The 27,273-nt window shown below is 40.5% G+C and overlaps 1 protein-coding gene across 2 annotated transcripts in view; it reads left to right on the top strand.

The window, feature by feature from the left end:
- grm8b (glutamate receptor, metabotropic 8b) overlaps nt 1-27,273 on the top strand; it is a 125,072-nt gene that overhangs the window by 36,374 nt on the left and 61,425 nt on the right. For both annotated transcript variants that reach the window (XM_027273216.1, XM_027273215.1), the window contains exon 2: nt 339-555. In XM_027273216.1, coding sequence (XP_027129017.1) covers nt 339-555 — 217 coding nt within the window. The remainder of the gene's footprint in view (nt 1-338; nt 556-27,273) is intronic.

The following is a 27,273-nucleotide window of genomic DNA, read 5'->3' as shown; positions in this document are numbered from 1 at the left end:
AAATCAAGCTGAAAACACTTCAACACTGCTGCTGCTGATGTTCGCCTCCTGTTAGTAATTGAGTGAAAGAAACAGTCAACAAGCACAATAATGAAAAAAGAAAAGTGCTTTTCTGGCTGGCATGCAGCTTTAGTCTATTTCTATAAATGATTTTTACGTACTGCAAGAGGAACAGTGAAACAAAAAACATCCAAGTACTAGTGCTTGAGCAAAAGGCTTCTGAATACCTGTAATTATCTCCAATAAGACACTCATTTACTGTGTCATAAACTACATGTAGTTTGGTTGCTGTCTCTTTGGTTTGAAGCTAACAGTTTTACCCCTCCATGTCTCCACAGATTCCTCAGATCAGCTACGCCTCAACGGCTCCAGAGCTCAGCGACAACACGCGCTACGACTTCTTCTCCCGCGTGGTTCCTCCTGACTCCTACCAGGCTCAGGCCATGCTGGACATCGTCACAGCGATGGGCTGGAACTACGTGTCCACACTCGCGTCGGAGGGAAACTACGGCGAGAGCGGCGTTGAGGCCTTCGTCCAGATCTCCAGAGAGTCAGGTAGGAAACCTCGAGCACATTGAGTCTAGTCTGTAAGTTGAACCTCGAGTGAGACGTGAGAGCATTTTACTTTAAGAATCAACAGAGATGAATTCAAACCTCCGAATAGCTCCTGATATGATAAACTGCAGTGATGCAGAACAGGATGCACAGCCTCGGTGGACGCTGTGGTTTTTAAACTCGCTGTGCTCCTGCTCGATGTGTGCTGATGAGTGAACAGGAGGACAGGTCGTGTAATTGACTCCTGATGTAATTACAGCAGAACTCAGCAATGTTTTCTCCTCGGCTGGTCACTGTGCGGTAATCAGACCCGGCTGACGCTGATTAAAACACTATCGCGCGCAGTCGAGGTCGGTCGTTAATTAGATTGTATGAGGTGTGTTGAAATTCATTAGTGGTAACATGTATGTTAGAGAGCAGTACTGTGTTTGTGTTGAGTTCAAACCACTTGTATAATGGATGAAGTGACAATCACAAAAAAAACTTTAAACACATTAAAACATACATTACATACATACACTGAAACATTCTTAGCCGATGACTCCATGCTATGAGTGAAAGTTGGTTTTCTACACGCTTTAGCAATTTGTATCAAATCTGACTTTTTCAAATCAGTAACAGACGAACAGACATGTAGATTTCTACAAAACAGTCAGAGTTTAGTGCAGAGATAGCTGATAGCTCTTCTACTTCTCTATCTTACCAGCTGCAATGATGCAAACTGGACGACAACATACCAGCACATAAGCAGTGACAGTAAAAGGTACGCATACTCACTCTGCAGCCACAGCTAGTGAAGCTGTTACTGTTGGAGCTCAGGTGTCCTCAGGGAATGTGGATCATAGGGAGCACAGTCCAGAAAAAAAAAATCCTTGACCTTTCGGGAGCTTGGTAGGAAAATCCGTTTACGCGTGTAAATTCCACACATGTAACGCGATGTCCCACATGAGGCAAAATTCATTTACAAGTGCTGGTTTTGTGAGGAAAGAAATTTTCACATTTTCACACTTTTCGGAAAGAAATTGACACCCAGAAAACAGATCAGTTGAGATGTCGGAGCTCTGTTTTAGTAACAGAATCAGGAAACATCAGTGTATTGATTATATATCTGAACTCTAACCAGCATCATGTTGCAGCTCATGTTTCCTTTTTCAAATAAAAACTCTGCTGAATTAGTTTATTGAGACAGAAAACACCAGATTCTCTGCCATTACTAAAACAGAACTGCAACAACATAATAAAATAAGATATTTTATCTCCTGTCTCCCTTGCTCTAGGTTCTCTTTCTCACTGTAATCCGCTGTAATACCTACACATTTACCTGTGCCTGCAACAATGCTGTAATCTGTGTGTAAATGGCAGCAGCAGCAGTAATCATGAAGAATGGCTGCGATCGAGGCATTTAAAAGCTTCAGATTAATAACGAAACGCTGTGCGGAGAGCAGCTGTGGCTCCTCTGTGGGATCAATGAGCTTTCATCTCTACTGCTGCTGTTGTCTCTGCACACACACACACACACACACATACACACAAACTGCTGCGCATGGAAATGGCTTCATTAGCAGCCTGAATATGTATTTATACCAACAGGAGTGGGGTCTGATGGTATGAAGCTCCTCAGCACAGGCTCCACAACTCATGGAGGAAATATTCACTAAGATCAGAGCATGTATTGATCAGAGCTGATTATCATCTAATGAGCAGATTTATGGGAAAGCACTTCTTCACTTAATATACAGTTGCTTTAATTTAATAATCTAACACTTTATCTCAACCCAGAACGATGACTCATTAGGCTGACTTTTAAAAAATATGTATTTAAACTCCTGGTGTGTAAAAGCCTCAGCGTCGCAGTAATAATTAGCCTCGTAACTGTTTCCCGTCACAGCTGTTTAAAGGCAGATCTCTTCCACCAACTTTACACTTCAAAGGTTTACAGATCTTGGGAAGTAGTTACTTTAGCAGTAGTCAAAAATCCTTTAAATGTGTGAAGTGCAGTTAGCATAGCACACCCAGTTTTCCAACCGGATGGTCGAGTTGTAGTATCCAGCTCTACTGAGTGTCGTGTGGATGCAGGAGGAGGTCTTGTTGCAAGATTTACAAACTTTCTATTATCCTTGTGGAAGTATTGTTTGCATAAAGGTGAATTATAGTGCATTGCAGGGTTAAAATATAGATATGGAGCCTATATTCATGCAGCTGCCCCTACAGAGATATCACATGGCGGCAACAATAACCGATTATTGAACTTGAGCAGCTTTGTTGAGAGTGATGAAAAGCTGAAGCAGGATGTAAAAAAAGACGTTGTAACCTTCTCCCCTTCTCCTTCACACTGAATGAAAGACTGTATGCACATTTATTATGGGGAAAGTAAAACACAATATGGCTTGATACATCCATCAAGTGCAGTCATGTAATTTAAGGTCCTGTACTTGAGTAAAGATTCAAGGTATTCCTTGTGTTACTTGAGTATGTTCCATTTCATGCAACGTTATACTTCGACTCCATTATGTCTCGATGCAACCACTGTATGTGTTACTACACAACTATTGTCTGGAGGCTCTATTTACAGAATATGGCTGAAATGGAATATCAGATTTATATCTATGTTTTCAAGGGTACAATCACCTGAACATAAGAATCATAATGTTTTTGTTACCTTAGAATGAGCCTTTGCGTCTACATATGCCATGTAGCTTCCACAGAGTTCACCATGTTGAACTGCCATATTTCTAACTTAGGCCAGAATGGACAAACTAAACACTGGCCTTAGACAGGCCATGGGGTGAGGGGGTTGCAATCATCAACTACAATGCCAGATGCCATTTAATCCCACTGTGTGGATCTTTTAAGTAAATGATCTGAATACACCCAATTTGAATTTTGTGTTGTGTTGAGTTTTCTGATGGCAGTGGAGAGTGAAGGCAAATAAAGCAAGTGGAAGAAAGACTCTGTAACACCAGATGCATTTAGTAATCTTGTAAAACCATATGATTGCAAAACACTCACGCAAATGGACATTACTCCGAGGCACACAGTTAAAGCACAGCACGTCGGTCATCAGTGTCCAGTGCTACAAGTGAATACGATCCCACACTGAGCTACAAATCACTTCCCCTGCCGGAGGTGGTGGTAAATCTGAGAATATCTGTGACAGGAGTTGGAGAGGAGGTTAACAAAATGTGGTGGTAGTTTAAGAAGGACGGAGGTGGTAAAGGACATGAAGAAAAGGAGAAAGAAATAGGATATAGTGGAGGAATGTAAGCTTGTGAAGGAGAGGAGGTAGAGGAGGAGAAAAGAAAAAGGTATCCCTACCTAGAAAGGGACATGCAGTAGTGGGAACGATTTGTGGGTGGAATAGAGTAGAAGCAGTGGAGGTAGTAAAGTAAAGGGAGATTTAGTGCAAAGGAGGAGGTAGTGAATGGAGGATGGAGATAAAAAAACAAAAACAAAGAGGTAGTTAAGGAAGAAAGTAGAAATGGAAAGGAGGAAGTCTTGATGATGATGAAGAGGAGGTAAAAAGAAGAAGCAATAAAGGAAACAAAAGGTATGTGTCGAAATAAGAGAAGAATGAGAGGCTGCCAAGGAGGTGGTGAACAATGTAGTAATGAGTGGAGGAGGCAGAGGAGAGAAATCAGGGGGAAGAAATGCCTAGGACTTGGTAGAAAGATAGGTGAAATAAAAATGAGGTAGGGAAAAACAAGATGTAAAAGAGAAGAGAGAGGAGAGGTAATGAGGATGTAGAGAAGAAAAGGAAGAGTTAGAGGAAACAGGAAGAGAAAATGAGCTAAAATAAGAAAAGAGAAGGTAGAAAAGAAAGAGGAGGTGAAAGAAATATGAAAAGAGGGAAAAAGAGGAGGTGGTCAAGGAAAGAGGGAGCAAAGGAAAATTGCATTGAGAAGGAAAGCAGGTAGAGGAGGAGAAGGGAAGAAGGTGGAAATGGAAAATAGGAGGTTTAGAGAAGGAAATGAAGACATACAGTAAGAGGAGGAAAGGAGGAGGTAGAGAAGGAAAACTAGAGCTAGTAAAGGAAAGGAAAGATGATGAAAGGGGGAGAAAACAATGAGGAAAGGAAGAATCAGAGAAGGTAGTAAAGAAAGTGTAAATGAAGGGAATAAGGTAGCGTTGGAGTAAAGGAAGAAGTACATCAGAGGTAACTTCCTGCGTCCTCTGATGATGTCACCTCTGTAGTTTGACGATGCAGTGGCTGAGATGTGAACAGATGTTGCTGATGTTTGTAACCTGAGGGCCCACGGAGACCTGCTCTAATGGCTGCAACATAATACAGCCTCGCGGAGCCCGTCTCCATGACAACAGCTGCAGATCTCCCTGCAGCGTGCTGAGTGGCTCGGGGGGGTGACAGATGGATAAAAACAGTAATATCCCCCCTGAGTTGAGTCCTGTCAGCAGGTTGTGTGCGTTAACCTGCAGGGGCGGAGCCCTGAGGCAGACCCGAGACCCTTCGCAATCAGTGATGTCACTATCTGGTTCTCTGGACTGCTGGGAGGTTGTTTCACCTCGACAAATCATTTTACACTGAACTCTTAAGAGGATTTGGCAGGAGACTCACGAAGCTGCAGGAGTGTGTGTCTAGTGACACTTGTTGGCTTTAAAGGTGCATTCCACTGATTTATACATGACAAGTACAGCTGGCTGATCAGTTAGTGGTCATGATTATTTATTTTTTAAGATTATTTTTTACACTTTTAGTGAGTGAGGGGGAGGAACATGGGGCTCATGCTCTATCAGGTGAGCTACAGGGCACCAGAGCGTATGCTTTAGTGGCTACATTGTGACTGACAAGTCATTCTCAGCACAACACACCAGGCTCATAAAACTCAGATCATATTATCAAACTAGGCAGTGCAGAGTCAGATATGAATTAATACACTGTATATACACATCGTATGTGTTTGTTTTTGAATTGTACATCAAAGTGTCTTGAAATTGTAAAGATATCATTTGAAAAAAATGCATTAATTTGCTTTCAAATTAATAAATTGTACTTGTTCATTAATAGTTACTAAAGTTACTGTTACTCTGTGACAGAAAATAGCAAATAGTTGACAAAATCTTTCATATTAACATGTTATAACATGTTGGTTCTTTCTCCTCACCTCTGCTCATCCTCCTGCCAACACATGGACCAAAACTCTGTAGCAGCTCGTTTTCTGCAGAAAAAAAAAAAAATCTCAGAGCTGGTTTCCTCATGGTTGTTTGTGTGATGTGCCCAGGTGGGTTGACTTCCACCAGGCCGAGCTGAGCTGTGCTGTGCTATGCTGAGCCAGCTGGCAGATGACAGCAGAGTTTCCCAGGGAGCAGAGTCAGTGACCTCATTGGCAGCGAGAAGCTGTCACAGATTAAAGGATGATTTACATAATATCACTGCAAACTGCAGAGTATCACCACAAACTCATCTGAACTGCCCCCGATCACACTTTACTAACAATATGTAGGAAATATCAAAATGTCTTTAATCATTTCCTCGCCTGGATAATCCTTTTAACTGTAGATTAAATATCTTTTTTTTGTCTGTTTGCCTTTGAAGTCTTTGAACTCTCTCTGCCATCAGCTGCATGGTTTTCCCTCTGAGGTCTGAACTCCAGAAAGCTTGGACCTCGTGCACGCTCAGCTGGGTCACCACCACCAAACCGCCACACATGCTGTAACTGACACCTTCAGTTGATTTATGTTGGATCTACTATAATGAATATGGACAGGACACAGAAAAGACCACAATATACAGCTCCGTCACTGCACTTTCCATCTTGATGTCTCATTTAGTCCCATATTTTCCTGAGATTACCTCTCATTTGAGGCCCACATGACTCATTCTCAGTCCCACACATTAGCCTAGTCTTTCAGCTCGAAACGGCCGAGCAGGGCCACAGTTGTGAACCGCATGAGCAAAACCAATTCATCATTTATCAGACCACTTTCTGTTTCACCACTCCAGCATTTGTTACTGTTGATTCAGAGAATTTGAGCTGAGGTCACGGTTTACCACAGTTTCTAACTAGCTGCTCTCAGCTGTAAGAATCTGATGTGGAGAAGTGATATTAAATGAGAAATGAGAAAATATAAATGTCCAGAAGTGATAAAAGAAGCAGAAGGTAGCATGTAGCTGTAGCAGAGCTTCTTTTTTTTTTTACAAAGATCTTAAAGAAATTATTCAAGCGAAAAGTGAATGCTGATGTAGTATCCAATGGAAATGAAAGGAGACTATAAAACTATTTTACTGAAAGCTGAAGACAGAGGCTTTTTAAAATGGCAGATGTCACATTATGTCAGCTATAACCTGCATCTCACTTCACTTATTCACTCTGTAAAGTCAGGAACTATTGTAGTCAGGCTGAATTTAGTCCTGCCACAGTGGAGTTTGAGAAGTACCGTTACTCTTTCTCTTAGCACACTATTATTCATGATGCTAAGGGGCCCTGTGGTCACAAATCTATACAGTCAGTATTTATAGAAACATCCACGAAACCTCACCAGGTGGTGATCACAAGGCCCCTGAGCATCATGAATAATAGTGTGTTAATTCAATTTCCTGTGGAAATCTGCACAAGTATAAAAGCAACAAGTACAAGCACATTTGCTTATGTGCAGCCTTCTGGATAATTATGTGAAATAACAATCCTCTCTCTGTACTCAGTTTAGAACTTCAGCACTGTCCAAATGTGTGTCACTCTTTTTCCAGTGGATGCACATCTAAACAGCAAGTATGGAGTGAATTTAAAGATGGGAGGGATCATACCAAAGCCAGAGAGTTCATTTTTCATTCAGATAACTTGCAAACGCACAATACAAACACAAATAAGAAAAACAGAACAGACAACAAAAGCAAATAAAAGACTATGACGAAAAGCCAATAAATACTTTTTTTGGTTTGTTTTTACAAAAGGTGCTTGTATCTCCATGTGACTTCAAACCCCCACTGGGAGCTTGTTTTGTCCACCATACTTGATTAACTTGCTCAGATTTCATTCATTTTTCTTGGTTTAAATATGCTTCTAAACATGTGCTACGTAGTTACATTGTTTCCCTTTTGGCTGTTTTTACATCCAGCAGTTTGCAAGGGGTGTTGTATTTGAAAATTGACCGGATTCTCTCTGCCATTTCTGCGTCTGACTTTTGGCCAGCTTAAGCTTCTGAGTCAACAATAGAACACCCGCATATTTGCCATTGAGCCGAGTGGAGGCTCTCTTCTGGGAGGCCTCTGAAATGGTTTGCAGCTTCTGGTGGGCTTTGAAAGATTGACTAGAACGGCTGCAATTTACTCCGGTGGCTGTGGCACACACAGAATTCGTTGCATCTGTGCCTGGTGGAATTTAGGGGTTATGCACCATTATACATACTAAGGAGTTCAAATATGACCTTATTGTATGCCACAATCCCTTTAGGCCCAGATCAAGATGCTTTAATGTGGCAGGAGCTCTTTCCACCCCTAATAAATCTATAAACTCTTCCAACCAGTGGCTCAAACTAAAACTGAGTTTTTTAGGTTGGAGTTCTTGGAGATCCTCCAATTCATAACTATTTTATGTTTGGCAGCAGGACAAACCAATGTCACAAATCTCATTTTCCTTCCAGATAACCACTCTGTGTCTCCTAGTATGCAGAATTTTATATTGGATTCTATATTGGATACAGTTTGATATTATTAAAATATTCCATATTCTTTGCCAACTAGCTGCATAAAGAGGCCCCTTATGTCCTTCTTGCAGCCAAGTAGTGTTGAGCTGTGGAGAGGCTCTAGAGTTTAATCCTTTTCTGGCAACAACGTTGTGAAAGTCTACACCTATCTCTTGTTGTTGACCATTGGCAGCACTTTATGGTTTCTGCCTTTAATTATGGAGTATATAAGGTAGAAGGCTTATTCTAAAGAAGGAAAAATAGGGCTTCCTGTAATGTTGAGCCTTGTAAGGGCTAATTTAACAATTCCACATTTTCAAGCAAGTGAACGTTATCGTTCCATCTGAGGGTATTTTTGTCTTCACCTTTTCGCTTTGTAAAGAACAGCAGGAACCCCACTGGAGGAAAAAAATGGCTTCAAGATACGCTCTGGGACGGCCTGTCAACTGGGAATACTGCCTTCACTTTCTTTTCCTCTTGCTGACTGGATCACGCTGTGCAGATTCTTATAGCTAGGTTTCTATTTTGAACCAGGAGTTCCAGAAAGTTTGTGTGTTAACCTGTTGGAAAGAAACAGGTTAACACACGCAGAGAAAGAGCCTGTTGGACCATTGTTGTTGTTATTATTATTAATTAGCATCATCATTATTTGGGTAATCATTTCTACATTGCTGACAGCTCTGCACTCGCTCTGCTGGAGCAGATTTATTTAGAGGAGCATGGCCTCGGTGACATGACCTTCACTCAGGTCCATATTTAAGACTCTTGCTTGGTTTATGACATATTTAGGAAAATGTCCTCAGACCTGCTGCAAATTGACCGCTGGACTAAATATGGAAATGAAAACTATGTCTACCTTGAGCAGTTACAACAATAAAACTCTACATTGATTTATTAATATATCAGTATTTACAAGCTGATAATGTTAGATTTTATAAATCAGGACCATTTGCAGATCAGTTGCTTTTACTTTTGATTCTTCCACCACAGCTCAGTGGATATGTTAATACATAAAACAGTCTTGGACATATAATTGTAATTGAAATGATTGAATACTGTAGGTAGCATGAATCCTATTCAGGATATGAACCACTTGAATGTTGGACATCAACCACACCTTAGCAACCATCTGTACTGTGCTAACCAAGTGAAAACCGTCTGTGAGAACGCCGCACAGAAGGTGGTGGTGTTTCCGTAAAAAGAAAGGCGGTGGATCTTGCATCTCTGACTTTTCTGTTTCCTCATTTGTCTTCATCTCCTCCTGACTCTTCTCTGTGTCCTGTTGTTTCATTCAAAAGTTTCTTCTTCTCCACCAACTGTTTTTCTGTGGCCTCCCTGCTCTGTTCTTCTGCGGCCAGCTCCTCTGTGAATTTCTCCTGCCGAGCATTATATTTAGTTTGCCAAGATCTGTCGCTTTGGAGAAATTCAGCTCTGTTTGTGGCCTTTTTGTTTTGTTTTTTAATGTACAGCTAAAAAGTAGGCAGAGCTATTTTCACTTCTAGTTCCTGAGTTGTTTTTTTTTCCTGATTTTTTTTCTTCTCATGTGTCAAGTGACAGTTGAACAATTGAAGATTGAAGCTCTTCTGCACTTTGGATCTACATCTGAGAGTCTCCTGGTTGAATCACCAGAACAAAAAGACAAAAAGACCGTGTGCTGCAGGGATTTTTGTAGGTCAAACAAGTGGCAACCTTCATGGCTGTACAGTGAACACAAGAACTGCCAAACCTGATGCTACAATCACACACAGATCACAGCAACATATCAACAGATCGTTGCAACATATGTGACCAGAAATCCTCCAAAGGAAGGTGCCTAGGAAGATCAATGAACACTGAACATAACAACCTGACTCCACAGGGCATGGTTGTGCTGTGGCCATCAGAGCTGAGGACGTCCATTCTTGACAATGTTTGTGATTCTAACAGAAGCATTGCAGCGTTTTTCAGAAGTGCTCTGCTCCTTAGAATGCTTTGCAGGCCTATTTTTGATTTTTCTTTGATGCTGGCAAGAAGTCAAACCTTGTGCAAACTCCTGATTGTAAAATCAGTCAAAAGGGAAACAATTCAACTTTGAAGGCTACTTAGTAGATTGGTATCTACTTCACTTTACTTAGCACATACAATCATAACTTATAACACTGCAAAGACTGTTATAGCATATGATAAGTTCTTATTGCAGTTGATTGATGAGGTTATGAATGTGGTTATAAACCTCTAGTTTATATCTTGTCAAGAGGATCCACAAGACACTTAGTTCTAATTTATTATAAGTCACATCTATAATGTTTTATGATTGTTGCTTAAATCTTGCTCCCCATAACATACTATGGATGTGGCCCTTATAGTAAGTGTTACTGGGAATTAGTTCAGTTAGTTCAACTGTAGGCTTAATAACCATTCATTCAATAAATGGTCTATTCATTTTTTCTTTCAAAACACAATGAACTGATCCCACTAAAAAATATGATGTATTGGTCAAAGCCTGGTCTTCTTCCAGACCTCCATTGTTGTCCAAATCAAAAGATCAAAAAAACATCAGTGTTGTGTCAATAACCAGACTAGGACACAAGACTCAGGCGCAGAGATGGTGTCAAAAACCAGCAGGCTTTATTGAGTGGCAGCAAGGCACACCTCTTACAAAAGTGACGAAACAAAACAGGCAAAATAAACGGCTATGGAAGGTAACAAAAAATAATCGTTCCAGTCGAAGTAAGTACAACTTAAACTATCTATGACTACGAAAACACTGGTTCAAACAAAAGACGCTCCAGCTGGAGGATAACCTAATCTAATAAAGAAATAGCTAAACTAAAAATCACTCCTAAAACTGGAGGCAGACTAATCTAAGGGCAAGAAGTAAAAGTCACTCCTAAGGAGGAAAAACAAAGGGCTGAACCGAAAATCTAACACTACAAAAACTCTAAACTGAACTATGAAAAATACAAAGCAAAATCACTCTTTCGAGGATGCGCTGAGGCGAAAACAGGCTTGAAGAAATACTTGGGCGGTGGACTTGGGTCAAGGGCTGTGGTGGACCCACAGGACGAACACACTGGCAACAAGACAAAGGGAGACGCAGACTATTTGAACACATGGAGGTAATGGGGAACAGGCGGACACAATCGGGAATCAGGGAAGATATTCAGACCAGTGTTACTTTTCAAAATAAAACAGGAAATGACAAGAACAAAAACCCAGCTTGACTTCACAACGGTGTGACATGTTGCACTTAGTGACATAAGGTTTGTGTTTCTAAATTTATAGCATAGTATTTGTCAAAGTCAGTATTTGGGATGTTGTTTATTTTTTAATGAAAATACAAATACTATAATAATGGTGATTCATCGAAGCCAAATTGAAGTACAACTTTGAACAAGTGAAATAAATTCTCCTCCTGAGTTCTGCTGAAGATGCCTGCTGATGGAGACCTGCAGAACTAAGCGTTTGTTCTCTGAGAAAAAGAAACTTTCTGCACGTTGTTGCCATCTCAATGCTGTTCAGTCGAGCCGAGAGCTTCCCTGCCAGGAAAACTGGGATCTCTCTGCTCTCTCGGCGGGAACTCTGGGCCAACAGGGGGCTGACTTCTATTTGAACTCACATCTGACTGAGATGGCGCTCCGCTACCTCCGACGCTAAATTCAGCTCAGCAGCTGTTAATTATAAGTTCATCTTCAAAAACCTACAAGCAGGTGTTGGTTTGAGAAGCTGCAGGCGGTGACTGATACCACAGCTCATCTCGCCTCTTCAGAGAGCGGCCTTTTATTTGTCATTTGTCATCGTCTTGAGGCTGAAAAGTTCATGACAATCATTCATAAGTTCATAAGTTTAAGACCTGGAAACACAAGAACACCAAAATGACACCAAACACACGTTATTTATAGGGGGATTTAAGACACAAAACTGAAGATTTTGAGGGGACAATGCCACAGTTCAATAAAACTATTTAAATGTTTAGTTCACTATGTAGGGAGATTTATTTAAAGAACTGAACCGGGAGAGCTTTGTGCTGATCCAGAAGCTCTCAATCACTTAACACTGTCTATGGGGGAAAAATTCTCCTCAAAAGGACAAACCATAACCATGAAACTATTAACTTCCATAGAAAACAAATTGAATAATCAATTTTTTACCCTCTTCTATGAACTCATGTTTTATTAATAGTAATTTTATTTATGTATCACATAGAGACGAGCTGAGAAAAACAGTTAAAAGTGCTGATGTGGGGCTTTCACACTGTATCTCATTTATAACAATAACAATAATGCACAATATTAAACCCTTCCAGTTATTTACAGACATACCTACTGTAGATTTTGAATGTAAAAGGCACCAAAATAAGTTGGGGTCATTTCATATGTAAATTGACTATATTATAGTTTTATTCCTTACATTTTTCAGCTGTTTTTCTGTATAAATGAAAAAAAGTATATTTTTTATAACCTTGAACTGTTCTATTCAGAACTGAATAGAACACGAACAGAATCAAGTACAAGTTGCAGCCTTGATGGAGTCTAACATCCTCTGAAAACAGATTTGACTGTGCCGAGAAAATGGACGCAACTCTTACTGTAGTCATACAAGGAACGGATGGCTTGTACAAACGGCCCCGGTACCACACACTCCCTCAGTGCCCCTTACAGGAGCCCCAAGGGGTCGTAAGCCAAATCCACAAAGCATGTGTAGACTGGCTGGTCAAACTCCCATGACCCCCTCAGCACCCCTACAAGGGTGAAGAGCTGGTCTGTTGTACCACGACCAGGATGGAATCTGCATTGCTCCTCCTGAATTTGCAGTTCAACAATCAGTCAGAGTCTCCTTTCCAGTACCATAGAATAAACTTTCCCGGGGAAGCTGAGCAGTGTGATACCCCGATAATTCGAGCACACTCTCCAGCATAATCACAAACAACAGCCAGAACCTTACCCCAGAGCGACTTGCAGTCGGATGGCAACGACTCTCTCGTTCTCTAGGGAGAACTCCAACAGTGCAGCGCTCAGCCAAGGGCTTGTGAGTATCCCCACACACACCTAGCACCTGTCACTCTGGGCAAAAAAGGAGAGTCCCTCTCCAGGACTTTGGTTCCAGAACTAGTGCAATGCATGAAGGTAAGCCAGCCTATATCTAACGGGTAAGATTCTACCTCCTGCATCAGTTTTGATTCCTTCCACGCCAGCGACGTGACGTTCCAGGTCCCTAGGACCAGTCTGTGAAAAAACAGGTCCCCACCTGACCCCTATGCCTCCCCCTCTGGGTGGTGGGCCCACAGTTTCAGTATCAGCTGCCATTAATACACATCAAAGGTTGATCGAAACAGGGCTTCAATCGTCTGTCAGACAGAACAGAAATACTGCAGAGAACAGCTGATAGACTTCATTTTTAGGCTTTGTCTCCTTGAATCAGACTGATCATTTAATGTTTTAATAGTGTCACGGGAAGAAGTTCTTTTTATAAACACAGCAGCAGATATTCTTCTCGTTTAAACAGCTTTCAGTTGGTATAGTACTCTGTGTGGACCATGTGTGCGCAGCAGATTAAATGGAGGAGGTGATGGTTTGTATTTTCGCTGACGTTCTGTCAGATCAGTCACTGTTTTTTTCCCCCCCCTCAGAAGTGTGAAAGCCTGCAGGAGATAATCTGCTTTTCTTTCTCTTCTTCTCTCTGCGCCTCATCCTCTTCCATCTTTCCTTCTGTACTTCTTTATCCCCTAAACTATTCCTTTCTCTCGCTCATATAAGAATATAATCATTATTTCTCACTTCACCTGTCACTGTTAGGTTGTCAAGTTTTTTTTCCCCCTCCTTGTTCCGCTTGTCCATTAATGTGACTTTTGCCATATTTTCTTGTCACCGTTTTTTTTTTTCTTCTTCTTTTCATTCCCCCCCCCCATCCTCCTCTCCTCCTCTGCATGGAGTCTGAGCAGTGGATGAATATTTCATGGGGAGGGATTCCTCCACTTTTCCTCTCTCAAGAACACGATAATGGCAAAATGTCTCATTGCTAGTCAGCAGCTCACCTTTCTTCAAACAAATAAAACACTCGCTATCCATTAGGGGCAGCAAATCGAGGGGCAGGTGAAAAATGGCTGTAAAAGGCTGTCATTTAGGAGGTTTGTCTCAAACAAACTGCTCCAAGAACAGGTCCAACCTTATTTTCACAAATACAGCGACATGAAAAAAAAGGAAAGACAGTACACAAGCATGCAGCGAGAGATGACTATGAAGAAAACTATGAACTTTTTGAGTGTACTGGAAATGTACATAAGTTATCCATATGAAACTCGAGCAGGTGGTAAAATCCTTGTGTTTCTGTTGTTTATTGCAAATCAAAGATTTTCATGCAGTGAGTTGTTGTTAAAAATGTTAAATGTTAAAACTTAAATTAAAATTCACTTATTGGATCATTGTCTTATTTTCTACCTGTGAGCTCAAACTTTCACAGCCACTCCTCAGCTTCTCACTGACATCTCTGTGGCTTTTCAATGACAGGAGATCATACTTAAGAATAATCTGCAGCTCTTTTGTGTCACGCAGTTATGAAACAAACGTGTAACAAGGATCCCATTGTGGAGCTTTTCTTTCTTTTCTCTATCAGAGTCCTCGGGAACGAGGGAGGAGGCTCGAGCTGCTTTACTGAATACATCATCAGCTGCAGGAAACCCTGAGTGCTCCAATTATCCAGAGCTTGTTAACAATGATGAGGACGCACTGAAATACAAATTGGAACAAAGGTTTCTTTTTCTGTGGCTCTGTTAACGACTTTGTTCAGAGAAACAGAGAAATTTGTCTCTGTGACGTCTGATTTTACACATTTTTGTCCATTTAAAAATTCTCATGAGTTAAGCTATTGATGATTAATCATGCATTAATTTGTCAGCTGGTAGCTACACCACTCAGAATATGAATGTGAAAGTGTTTTGAAATCAATATATAACAATAATCTACTGATTTATGTCTTTGTCAACCTGATTTTCTACAAGATGGACTTGTGGCTTTTTTTTTTTTAGCCAACAAGACACAACAATAACACTAGTTTAGCAGTCTTTGTGCTAAGCTAGTGTAAACGTCTTTGACCTATCTGTGTACTGGACACAAAAAGCAATGGCTTACGTCATAACCATTGCTTTGGCCTATGCCACTGATCTATTTCCCAGCATCATCATGGATAAACTGTGTTCTGAAATATGGTAGAGCCCTGATTGGTCCAAAAGTTGTGAGTCAAAAGAAAGGATTAAGCTCCGTCAGCACACACTTTCTCCTTGTGTTTCAACAGAACAGAGATTAATGATTTTCACCTCGTGTGACGGACACACAGAACAACCTTGAGGTCCTGACTGAGTCACAGCGATAAGCAGTTTCAGTGAATTTCATCACCGACTCCCACTGTGAGAGGACAGACTCGGCCAACACCAACCCTGACGCTTCACCAGCAGCAGGCGGAGGGTTAGCGAGCGTACTAGATGATGAAGCTTGCAGGCTTCAAACAAAAGGAAAAGCCTCTGGAGACGATGAAAGAGACAGAACATTGTTTTATTTTCATCTCACATGTAGGAGGATGCTGTTGAAATTAAACATGACCCTATCCTGATCCTACACTGACAATGAAAGGACCGTAACAATGAAAGTATAAAGAATGGACAGAGAATAACAGAGTCACCAATAGGTTTCCAAAGCACTGTTTTGAAGCCGAAAATACATGGCTGCTGCCATGTCGGATCTATTCCGCTTCTCGGTTAATCTAAATATCAGCAAAGACGTTTATCTGAGGCGGGCCTAAGCCATGCTGAATGACACCTGGTTGCTCTGGTTGCTCAAGCCAGGCAGATGGCTGTACAGTACCTGTCAATCAAAGCGGTCATGGTGTTATACTATATATAATATAATACTGTTAATTATTACTTTAAGGCTTAATATCATATATTTGAAATGGTGTCCAGTTACAGTCACAGTTATTTTGAATGGAGAAATTAGCTCTAGGGACCAAAACTGTTGTATGTACCAGACGTGTTTATTTCTGCTGTGTAATTGGACATTTTTAATACAGGCGCTGATGGAGGTTAACTCATTTCTGCAGCCTGTCTCAAGAGTCCACTCGAGGAATTCAACGCTTATGCATTGGATTCATTTCCTAGCGCCAGAGGTTGCTGCTTGGACCGTATGAGCATTTTCATTAGTTAAATGCAAATCATGCACACTGTAAATGGCTGTATTGTGAGTATTCATCACACAGACCAACAGATTTTAGATTGATTTTCATGCAGCCATTGGTTTAGTGGATAAAGTTTTCAGATTCAATATCTTTTGTAGAGCATTTTCTCTTTGAATAGTCTAAATAGTTATTTTTGTGTTTTGTTGTAGTTTAAAGAGGTTTGAATATGTGACTCAAGCTCAATTCTGAGTTTGTGCTCAGAATTGGTGTGAACAGACAGAAAGCCAAAGTATACGTAATGCCGCTTCACTCTCTGCAAATATCATTTCATTTTGGTGTGCTTGTTTTTATGTGCTTATTTATTTCCACCAAATGATGTACACCCCACAATTCCCTGGCGCACGTACATGCCAGTCTGATGGGTTTCTTCTTCTTCGTCCCATTTCCTCCCGTTTGTCAGCAGGTTAGACAGATGTCGAGGCAGGCTGGCAGACAGAACCAGAGCCAGCACACATATGGACCATCACATTATCCTCACCTCCTCATTTGCTTCACCACTCATATAATGATGCTCTAAATGAGCTCATTAGAGTTTTGGGTGAGACTGAAACCTGAAGGAAAGTGAACTTCAGTGGGGGGAGAAAACTTGGCTGCGTTACTTTCTCTGATTTATATTTCAAACAGATGGAACATTTGCAGTATTTTGAAAATACGTTTATGTGTCTTTAGTTAAATGTTAGCAGCTGAAACAGTTTGGCGTTCACTAAACCTACATTCGGACAGGATCCAGCGCTGCGGTGAAAATGCAGGTTTGTCAGTTCATTTGAGTAGTAGTAGTCCCTTTTGGCTGCAGTAGTGCAGGCCACATGGGTGCGTTCCTAAAAATGCAGCAACCTGCGGCGGAGAAGTTGAGCTTGATCCACATTTTGGAGAAACTCAACATCACTCTGCAGCCACCAATCAGATGCTCAGACCAGTCAAACAGCCTGAAATGTCACTGAAACTGAGGCCATCTAGGTGGATTCATGGACTAAGCTGTGATACCCCATCTGTTGTCTTGGAGTAGTATAACACTGTAAGCAGTATACCACTGTAAGCAGTTTCATATTTGGGTCACTGGGTCCGAGCCAAAGCTGGAGCCAAAATTTCTGCTCCTCTTAACAACATGCCCAGAGTCTGACTAAAAGAAGACCTTTCACACTGCAGCTGAAAGTGTCCCAATTCTGACTTTTCTTCACTGCTGTGTGGATATTTTTAGGGCTGTGTGAAGTTCTTGTTTTTGAGTCTTATATCTTATTTATATAGCTGATTTATAAGGTAATACAGTAAAGTGGGCAGACCGAGTGTTTCTGAGTATATCCTCATCTTCTCCATCATCAGTTCAAATTGGGAATCTGGAAATTTAGAACGACTGATAGAAATGTTTAGATAGATGTTTAGGCCTACCGTTGATGTTGATGTTTTAAATCCCTGGAACAATTTTTGTTCTAGGACTCTATCTGAGCTGATTTAAACTAGACTAGAAAAGTGGCACATTAATGTTTTTGCAAAATAGACAATGCCAGAGTAAGTTCCAGGGGGTTCTAAAGAATATGCCAGAAACTGTAAATAAAACCTGGACATTATGTTTGATTCAGATCTTAGTTTCAAACCTCATATAACTAAGAATGCTGTTAATCATCTTAAGAACATTGCCAGAGTGTGACCCTTTCTCTCTGAAACACAGAGACATTAATGCAGAGACATTGGTCCCACCTAAGATTTTCTTTTAACCTGTAAACCCTCTATAACCTTCAGGACATCTGGTGGTGGCCTTTTAATTAAGAAACCCCATGGAAAAACAAAACTCTAGCTCTAGGGCCCTTCACATTTGGCAACCAGCATAGTTTCTCCTTCACACTAGAAAGGAGTGGGTGAGGTGACAGGATTGCAATCAGCAACTACACTGCTAATTAACTAATACCATTAGGGCTTCACCCTGGACCTTTAAAAATCAGGACTGCCGAGGCAGCTGTTGGTCTTCAGCAGAATTTTAAAGAAGTCTAATAATGGTTTGAACAAGCCTTCTGTTTTTGTGTTCAATCGAATCCAAAGCTAAATAGCATCTAACGCACTTATGAATCCTTCCTTTATTTAGCTTTAAAGTTGTACAGGCTAAATGACATTTCAAGAACCTTGTGATATCTGGGAGGGCTGAATCCTGAATCCTGAAAATGACTTCAGTGAAGACTCACGAAGAATCTCAAAGACTCCAGGAAGATGCTTTGAAGTTTAAGGGTTTTTTAAGGTGGAATGGGAGTTTTGCGGGCACACTGCTTTGCTTGTTTCATCTGGCTTTCAAGTCAAGGCTGTGCATGTGTTACCCAGGAAACCTTTCATGGTCCGGCGTTCAGCTGCTCAAAGGCGAGGAATGAAAGAGGCGAGTGGGCACATACGTCCTGTTTCTATCTGTCACTCTGACTCAGTATTTGGGGGAGGGCTAGTGGGGGGTTGCACAGCGATAAACAGTTGCTGCCATGGTGAACCTTTAATTGAAAGGTCAGTGTAAAGGCTTTGCCCGAGGCTAGCTTTAATGATATACGATATTGCCTATAATACCATTAGTCAGCGTGCCTTTGAATGTTTATTTGGTCCACCTTTGAGTTCAGTGGCTCCTGCTGTGCAACTTTCCTCGCTGAGTAGAAAGTCAAAGTGCAATTGTATTATTCACCTCTCATTGGTCCCTTGTCCCTCTGATATGCTTCATTTGATCTCACATCATTAAAAGTCACTGCATCAGAGCCTGCGTTTGTGTGAAAGACAAAGGCATCAAACTCACATTTGGGTGTGTTGCTAATATAGAACATCGACAGTGCTGCCGTCATTTAGAAGAAAAAAAATCCAGATACATTCACACATGGATGAGGTTTGCATGATTTCAACATCGAACTCTGAGGTCTATTTATTTCAACTTAGAGAGTACCAGGTCTGTATTTGACAAGACTGAAATCATACGTGGGCCTTTATTTGTAATTTCCCATGTTTTATGATCATATTTTAGTAGGAAGCCTCTCTCCCAAATTTGACACTTCCTCCATAACTTAGTTTAAATCTTTATTTGTATTTGAGAGCGGCGTATTTTGTTAATGTGTTGTTGGCTTTAAGTGTATCTGCACTGTAAATCCTGTGCTGTTGAGATACAGGTGAATTTACTGCGCTGGCTTTGAGCATGCCTGTACTGTAGATCCTGTTGAGATGCAGGTGAATGTAGTTATTGCTCTGCTGCAAGTCAGTGTACCTGCTGTGCTGGTGCTGAGTGGGGGGTCCAATATTTACTGTGTTGCTTCCCAGAAGAAGTTCCAATATCCCTGGTATATTTTGTCAAATATAGAAGAAACAAGGTATTTTCTTATTTACCTGTTACATGTTTTTGTCCTATTTTACATATTTACAATATTTATTTTACTAAGGTGTCAAACACTTCCTCTGCAGCCTCTATCCCTGATGTATTTCACATAGAAAAGACGTTCACATTAAATATTTTCCAAGAGGTCCTACCTGTATTTTTCTTTTGTGAAATATTAAACAAAGCAAATACAAACCAGTTGCATGTGAGTGAAATGTCACTGCTTTGCCTTTGCTCTGTTTTGTTGTTTTAAATTTTTTCAGACTCGCTGGACTTTTTGTGAAATTGAGCTGAAGGAGCAGATTTATCACTGTGGCAGAAGGGAGAAAATAAAGGAAATTAAACAAGAAGTGAAACCAGATTCTATCAAGTATTCATAATATCAAAAGTATCCAAAAGACTGTAGATAGTGTCAGTTCAAACTGTAACAATTTACCTTCAGTGATCTCAATAAAGGGATGCTGAATTCAGTGCAGAAGCTTACAGCAGAGATGTTCTCAGCAGAGCTTAAATTAAATCCTCATCCCGTAGAAGCAGCAGGGATTTCCTTATCTATTCCCAGGAAATGGGAGCACATTCCCACATCATCACATCCGTGTGCGAGTGTGTTGCCGTGTTGCACGGCAGAGTGTAAATTGTACATGACAACATTTCATGCAGGGTCAGTTAACTGATTATTTGCTACTTTGTCACCTAAAAGTTAATTTAGTGGGTTTGAGCGCAGCATAGTGGACGCCTCAGTGGCTGATTTTTCACTTTGGAAAAATCTGAAGCTGAAGCCAAACCTCATTAAAATAATGTCATGTATGTCCATCTTTATTACTTCCACATTTATCTGCAGTGGTTCCCTCCCTCCAGTGAGCCCATACAGATAGTATGGATGGTGGTGATAGGTGGCAATTTCGCCAGCTCTGCACATTTTCAGTGTTCTTCTTTTGCCAAACCTGATTATTATGAACCCATTTACAGGCCTGTGTGTAGCTGAAAAAGCTTCAGGAACTGAAGAACCTGTGAGGGACGGTTGCAGTGGGAGGTAAAGGTCAGATTTGTATCCAGGCTGCAGGGTCGGCAGCACTCATGATCTAATAGCCTAATGGAGAGTATACTGTGTATTATCCTTTTTTTCTCTGTATAAAACACTATACAGAACAATTAGTGAGCCTTCGTTGCTGGTTAAAAACACCTCATAAACCGATATTTTTAGATATTAGATCTTTTTACCAATATCGTTAAGAGTAGGTCTACAGTGTCTGCCATACCATTAGCATTGTAGTTCATTTCGACTCAATTCCACATATACAAATACTCACTAGAGCACTAAATGTGGATTCATCCTCCTGAAAATGTTCTTCCTGTTTGAGAAATGTTTGCTACAATTACAGACCCCCTGTTTTAAAAATGAAACTCGATATTTGTGAGGTGTTTTTGAGGTTTTACATACAGAAAGTGTTGCGAGATGGACTAAACATGGATGTATAAATAGAACAATCTGCTCAGTGCTGCTCGAAGCCAAAAAAAAAAGTTTGCTTGTATATAATTACCCAGAATTTCTAAATATGCTGGCCGATAGAGCAAGCAGCTTAGCCTTTTGTTAACTTGAATGGGGATGACATGATTTAATTGTGCAGCTCTTCTAGACTTTGCAGAGTTTGTGACAATAAAATGTATCCATCAGTGTAAGGTTATGGGATAAAGTCTTTTGCGTCTGTGCATAACAGTTTGGCCACTGTGTCAAACTGCTGTCAGAGCCTGGGGTTTGTCCTAGGGGCTTGGGCCTAACACTGTTTGTCTGGGTCTTTTCATGGTATTTGTTCACAATAAGAAAAATCTAGAATAAAACCATAACCAGAGACTGAGGAGTTAAAGATTTTCATCCTGCTGATGTCACAGAACAACAGGAGATTTGTCCAATTTTAAGGAGGAAAACCATTAGTGTTGTTTGACAGACAGATGATTGACAGATGTTAAAGGGCGGTGAGTTTTCTGCTGTAAAATCCACACTGTAGCTGTCAGTAATATGTGATGCAATAACAACACATCTGTTGTGTATCAACAGAGACCCTATCAACCCTTCAGTCTTTCATAGAATATAAATAACCTGGGTACTTCTGAGCAGGAAAGGTCTCAAAGAAGATGAACTTGTGATTTAACTTGAAATTTAAGATGGAATTTTGAATTTCATACAAATAGATGTTCCAGAAAAGACGAAAGACAATAAGACAAAGAAAGAATATACCTTTAGAAACATTCAGAAATAAACAAGAAAATGAGGGGCTAGAAAAGGGAGAAACTATAATGCAGGTTTATTAAAACTATTTCTGATGATGTTGTCAATCATTTCTGTCAGTAATAATAACACTGCACTCACCAAGTTAATGTCTGACATCAGGGTACATGGTGACATCACCAATGTCATGTCAGACCTCGTTCTGACAGGCCGACAAACACGAGCACTCAGATGATTAGATGGCTATTATTTTCTTGAGTGCGCTCGTGATAGAAATGATCGACAGAACAGAAACCTGTTTGTTGCCATCAAAATGACTGATACAGTAGGGTGCCCCTAACCCCCTGATAGTGTGTGAGGCTTTACACTTGGTCCCATAGTTCCAGCTATTGAATTCCCTTGCACCCCAATACATTTTTTTAAATTAGAAAAAAACAATTAAAACTCAATTAAATATGTATTTTTATTGTGAACAAATTGTCAAAGTCATGAAAAATTGAAATGATAGAATAAAGCTCCTGTGAGATATGTCAAAAGCTATACAGTACCTCTCGGATTTGCGGGTAATGACGTTATTTGACATTGAGTTTGTGATCATTTCTTCACCCACTGTACCACATCCATGTGTTATTAAGAGAAAGGTCTGTCATCAGCACGGCTGCACGAAAAACGGCTTCAGCTAAAGGTGAATGAGGAACTCTTCAGTGTTAACTCATAAAACTCATTATGATCCAAACTCTCCTCTCATCACCTGACAGAGATTGACTCAAACTAAAACTCTGTTAAAAGCATTTTCACATTTGAGTATTGGTTCCAGATCTACCCTGACTTGACTTGACTTGACTTGACTGGTAGTTTGATGTCTCTAAACTGGCGTAATTGAGCATTAACGCCACAGCATCATGTTGTCACTGAGGAGAAACAGAAATTGTCTGACACTATTCATGACTGATTTGTGTGCTCGTCCTGATGTTATCAATATTAGTATGTTCACTTTGACTATTAATCTACCATCTCTGACAACCAATTGACAAAGTCAGTGATAACGCTAACTGAAATCGTTTCTCTGATATTATACTTTATGGGAAAAATACAAAAACAATTTGTGTGGCTTAAGGAAAACAGCAGCAACAGTGTCAGATAGTTTGTCGGTCAGTTGCTCCACCATTTCGGTCCAGACTGAGATATCTCAACAGCTATCGGATGGATAAATGTAAAATTTTGTGCAGACATTCAGAGTGTCCTGTGTATGTCAAGTTGCTATGTGTTTGCATCTTCTTCTAAACACGTCAGGTCTCAGGATTAACTGTTTACACTGAGATGAACAGTATCTCCTAATCTGTGCTCTGCGCAGCATATTTGCATATAAATGAGAGCAGCTTTTACTGAGCAGCATGCTGCAGCAGCACAGAGACTCGGTACTTTCAAATTCAAATCTGGAATTCTGGAGCAGTTATCAGGTACGACAAAGTAGTATGAAGGAAAGCTGGAAAACACTGAGAACAATAAGGACAGGCAGCAGAGAGAGATAAGGTCACATCGCAGCAAATGAGAAAACAGCTGTTCAAACCGCCAAGGATCAGTCGTCCAATTCCAACAAATGTGACACTACAACATCCAAAAAGAGGAAAGATGTAGCTATGAATGATGCAAGGGGCTATAAAGATTTTGTTTTAGTATAATTAAATTTTATTCTATGAATGTCTGTCTGTCGGTTGTTCCATCACTTTGGTCAAGACTCAACAACTGAGTTTTACAGACAAGTCCTTACAGGATGAATCCCCCTGACTTCGGTGAACCCCTGAGTTTTCCTCTTCCTCTTTGAGGTTCAGATTTGCAGTTTTGAGTGAAATGTAGTAGTAGTGCGTGCATACGTCCGTGATTAGTTATGACCTAAAAATGCCATGGCAAGATGGTAAATGGAGGTAAAATGAAACATGGCTGCAACAGTCAACAATCAACAATCATCTTCTTAGCAACACACCTGTGTAGACTGTCTGTAATGGTGTTACTACTAAAGCCTAATATTTTCTGAGGTGGTATGTTGTGTAAAAAGATCTAAATCATTGGCTGCAGCTGACGCACCATTCACTTTTCATGCTAAACTCGCTCGCTGTGATCTTTCATCACGTGTAATTTGCTTTTGAAACTAGCAACCTTCAAATCTTAAAACTGAGGTTGAAGTTGAATGAAGACTTAAATGTGTGAAAAATGTGTGATGATACTGCTGCCATCACACGCCGTTAGCCGTTTTGACCTTCAAACCTTCAATATAATCCTGTAGAACCCTCGCTAAGAAAAGGGCCTATACAAAACAGATGCTGCAGCTCCAATCTGATGGCCTGATAGACCCGTGTAATGTAGAAATGAGCTCACAATGGAATCAATTTTACTCTGAAAGCGTCTGAATGAAGCTGTGTCTTTGGGGAATGACTGCAGACGGCCTCTCGGCTCGCTGTGGACGGTGTGATGATGATATCGGCAGCAGGGTCTTAAATGTTTTTATCTCCGTCCTTTGGACTGAAGCCTCGGAGATCAGTCTGAACAGAAGAGAGCTGAACTCACACAGCTCCCTTTTCTTCGACAGAGCAAAAGCTTCAACTCCATGACATTTCTGTAATACTACTGTATATAGCTTTTATACAGATACCCGGTGTCAGGGTCTGTCATGGGTCAGTTTTCTGTTTTATTTTGATAGTCTTGTCTCTATGTTCACTTCTTGTTCCCTGTGTGATTACCTGTCCCCGCCCTCATGTGTTTCACCTGTATCTCATTACCCCTTCCCTCCTGTGTGTATATAACCAGTGCTCCCCTGTGTGTCAGTGCCAGATTGTCTTGTCTCAGCATTCCAGCATTTCGTGTTTCCCTGTGTCTGATCATTTCGTTCCTGGTTTCTGAGTCTCAGTCTCCTGATTTTGTACCTTTGCCTGTCTGATTGCCTTTCTGATTTTGACCCTTGGGCTGAATTAAAAGACCTTGAGAACTGATTATCGTCTGCCTGCCTGCATTTGTGTCCGCCAGTCTCTGTGTTACAGTACTTTTCAGCACTACAAGAATAAGATGTGTGTATAATACTTATATATAAGTGGTTACAGATTATGGATGGATGAAAGCCCAGTGATTGCATGTGTGGAAGAGCCACATGATTAAATCATTTTATCCCCAGTTAGTGGAGGGCTAAATTGGAGGTTAGTGCCTCAGCCATGCTCAGCTGGCAGAAGTCTCTAGTGCGTTTGCTCTGTTGCCCACACAATGCAGAAGACCCAGGTAATTTTATGCCCAGAAATCTAACTTTTTTGGCTTTGTGTGTCTTTGAGCAGCTTCCATAAGAATAAATGCCTCCAGCTCTGTGTCCTGTTCACTTGATGCAGCCATGTTTGCAATCATTAACTACAGTGCTAGATGACACTCCTACACACTGGTCCTTTAATGAAATAGCTCAGAAGCTTTTGGTTGGTTTGCCATATAATTTGGTATGCATATTCATGTCCTCTTTGAAATAACTTTTCATTGAGTTCATCAAGTCAAAATTTTAATACCTGCAAAAAACTACAATCAAAAAACTACTACAAAATACCTGAAAAAGGCTATTTTCCTAGCTTACAGTTTCTGTGGTTACAATGACCTCGGCCTCTGCTGATAATTCACAAAATTCACCATGTTCTCACTCCCAACTTGTCAGAAAGGACAGCTACATGTCTAATTATTATGCTGCAGGTAGCCCTCCAGCTTCAGTTTTAGATGTGTACATTCATAAATCTCGCTGAAAAACACATTGTGAGTTTAAACAGGTACAGTTTGGATAGTTTTAAGAACAGAAAATACTTGAAGTACTTCCTCCGCCACATGCAGACTCACTCGCTCTTTTTATTTAATCACCTGACTTCAGCTGCACAGCGAAACATCACGCCACAACTTGAAGTCACATATTTGGTTTGCAAGAAAAACAGTTTAACTACTTGCTTGGTTCCGTGTGAATATCTCACATATAATGTCATACTTGGTGTAGAGATACTTTGAGTGTTTCTTCGAAATAGTTTTACCTTTTCATCTTTGCTGCAGTAATCTTTAAACTTTAGCTCTAGTTCTGCCTCCTTTAAAAAAAAAAAAAAGAAAGTCTTGGACAGCTCCGCTGTTTAAACAATCGAGGTCAGACTAACCAGACGTGATTATTTTCAGCAGTGACTCTTGTTTCCTTTCCCCTCGAGACTTTCTGCGACAGTCAGCCGGCGAATCTCTCCATCTTTTTTAAATGAAAGAGCCAATTAAGCTGGAACAGCTTACAGTCTGAGGTTTGCTTCTGCCGCAGCTCCTACTGTACTTTCCTTCACTTCATGTCAGAGGCTCAAAGTTCATCTTCAAAACTCCACCACTGCTCTCATTTATCTCGCCCCCCCGGGCAACACTGCAGGAACACTATCACAAACTTTACGTGTGTTTTTGGCAGCGGTGTCTTGAGTGAAGATGACGCAGAGAGTTTAATGATGTAATGCAAAGAAAACATAACTTTTAATACTAAAACTTGAAGGCAAATCAGCTGATTGCAGTAGGACAGAACAGGAAGCAGAACAACCTTTTCTTCTCTACTTCCTTTTTATCTATGTCTACTTCCTTCTTTTAGTACATGATTAAAAGAAAAATAAAGAAAAATAAATCAAGAAATCAAACTATTTTCCTATCATGTGAAAATCTTGCCTCCTTCAAAAATGCCTCAGCTTTCTCAGGAGCTGAAAATCAATGCTGATGCTGATCGAGGACTCAATTTTTTGGGCAGCAGGTTGCTCTAATAACTAAATTTTCACGATGGAGTGTAACATTTTACTGCACCTTAAGGGCCTTCCTCCCTAATTGCTGCCCCTTATTTTGCACCATTCCTTCACTTCAGATGTTTTTTGAGCCAAAAAAAAAAGACAAAAAAAAGCAAAGACATGTCTTTGATAAGAGATGAAGTAAACACAAGCAAAAGCCCATTTCTTTTTTCTTGGTCTTTCTTTTGAAGAAAAATTAGATTTTAAACTCTGTATTTAATTAAACACTTTTCTTCAATGATCATTTTTGCTTCATGTAGCTGCTGAATGAAGGAATCCTACTCATATTACCATTAGTGAGATGTTAGTGATAATTTGACAGTATCTAGTGCTGGCAGCATGAATAAACCTCCGACCTTTGTTTAAATGACTGCAGATGAAGTTTGATGATACCCACTGTGACACGTCGCAGCAGTGGGTGAAAATAAGAACAAGACAAACAGTGATAACAGAGGTAATTAAAGCGTTACAGCAGACACACAATGAAGCACACAGAGAAAATAATATCAAAGCTAACA

The sequence above is a fragment of the Larimichthys crocea genome, chromosome XXI (assembly GCF_000972845.2).
Source record: "Larimichthys crocea isolate SSNF chromosome XXI, L_crocea_2.0, whole genome shotgun sequence".
Classification (NCBI taxonomy): Eukaryota; Metazoa; Chordata; class Actinopteri; family Sciaenidae; genus Larimichthys; species Larimichthys crocea.
This window is presented reverse-complemented; position numbering and strand designations above follow the sequence as displayed.